At 37.9% G+C, this 1,410-nt stretch overlaps 1 protein-coding gene across 1 annotated transcript; it reads right to left on the minus strand.

Annotated features, from left to right (window-relative positions):
- Window positions 1-123: 123 nt before the first annotated feature.
- On the minus strand, window positions 124-598 carry LOC105316213 (COP9 signalosome complex subunit 4-like). The gene is made up of 2 exons (XM_011411031.2): window positions 438-598; window positions 124-385 (listed from the first exon to the last, which is right to left on the minus strand). Exons 1-2 carry the CDS (start codon window positions 571-573, stop codon window positions 225-227), a joined length of 297 nt encoding a protein of 98 aa, XP_011409333.1. The 5' UTR covers window positions 574-598; the 3' UTR covers window positions 124-224.
- Between the last annotated feature and the right edge of the window lie 812 nt (window positions 599-1,410).

Below are 1,410 nucleotides of genomic sequence, written 5' to 3' on the forward strand. Positions count from 1 at the left end.
AACAAGTATCTTATTGATTATGATCATGTTGTCAATGACTGTATCCAATTATTATTGATACAGAATAACTTTAACTGGTAACAAACAAGACTGCTGCCATTAGTACATGACATTATCTTGAGCTACCATTAATACATTTTTTTCTACTTCAATGACTAGTTTTAAATTATAATTAATCAATTTACACTAATATTTGGTGCATTAACACACACTGCATGGAGCCGCTACAGTACTTGCTCTTCAAAGGAAACTATTCTAGGTTGAATGCTTGCTAGTGTAAAGTGACAGACATCCTTTACAATGTCTTTGCCTATTTTCGGGATTCTCTCAGCAAAGAAAGACAGGACGGATTTGGCATCAACAAGACTCAATCTTTCATCAAGAGCTGCATGTTCCTAAATAATTAAATATTTAATTTAATGATCATATTATCTTACATGATGTCAGGAAGGCTTCTAGTGCTTCCTTAAGTTCTGTTTTCTTATATTTTGACAATATCTGGTCCAGAAGGTCTTGGTAGCCCTTTCCACCAGCCAAGCCACCAGACATCTTGCTGTGAACATAGGCAGCCATTTTGATTCAAAGCCTCGCCCACTCTAAGGCTAATCCATTAAAATAATTGTTAAACCTCGTAACAATAACAGCGATAATTATCCCTTCGGTGCGGCTTGGCAGCAAAAAGTGGACTAGCAGTCTAGCAGAAAGAAGAACAACGTCTATGGATTGGTGGAATGGCTATGAATGATAGACCTAGTAAGTGTAAATATTATTAGCCTAGTGAGTCATCATTAGTGAATTCTTGTAGCCTGGGGTCATAGTATATACAATACAGAGTGGTCTAGTACAGAGCGGTCTAGCCGGTCTAGTATATGCAACAATTATCATTATGATGGCAACTACAATAGTAGTGCTTCATGCCAGTAAGCATAGCTATGCAGAAAGCATCTGCATGGAGTAAGATTTAGAATTAATTTTTTTTAATTACTTGTTTGTATATTTATGGTGACAGCCTGAGAGGCCGGCGGACGAAAATCCCTGACATGGCTGGAAAGAATGGTCTCTAGTGAAGTCCCGCAAGCTATTTCACCTGTACTTGAACTCTTATAATATACGCACATGTTTATATTTTTCTTTGATACAAAAATAAAATATGTTAGCTGTGTAAAAACAGGTGTTTAAAGCAAGTGTGCTCCCCGTGACAAGAGATAATGTCTTATTCTCCCTCCTGCAAACAAGCTTTAGCTACCCCAATTTCATTTTATGATTAAAATTATGCACAAGGTCATGCTACATGAGAATAGACTGGTTAGTTCTGCCTGCCATATCGCTGAGAGCAGATACCCACCAAAATAACGCCAAAAAGCGGCCGATCTGTTGTGCCTCTCCCGAGCGAACTAAGCGGCATAGAGA

Source organism: Amphimedon queenslandica, unplaced genomic scaffold (genome assembly GCF_000090795.2).
Source record: "Amphimedon queenslandica unplaced genomic scaffold, v1.1 AMPQUscaffold_3467_Cont24539, whole genome shotgun sequence".
NCBI lineage: Eukaryota > Metazoa > Porifera > Demospongiae > Haplosclerida > Niphatidae > Amphimedon > Amphimedon queenslandica.

Bases quoted from the DNA above. Each gene is read 5' to 3' on its own strand.
- LOC105316213 (XM_011411031.2), bottom strand. From the start codon at position 573: ATGGCTGCCTATGTTCACAGCAAGATGTCTGGTGGCTTGGCTGGTGGA. The intron at 386-437 runs GTAAGATAATAT...AGGAACATGCAG, and splicing joins AGAAGCCTTCCTGACATCAT to CTCTTGATGAAAGATTGAGT.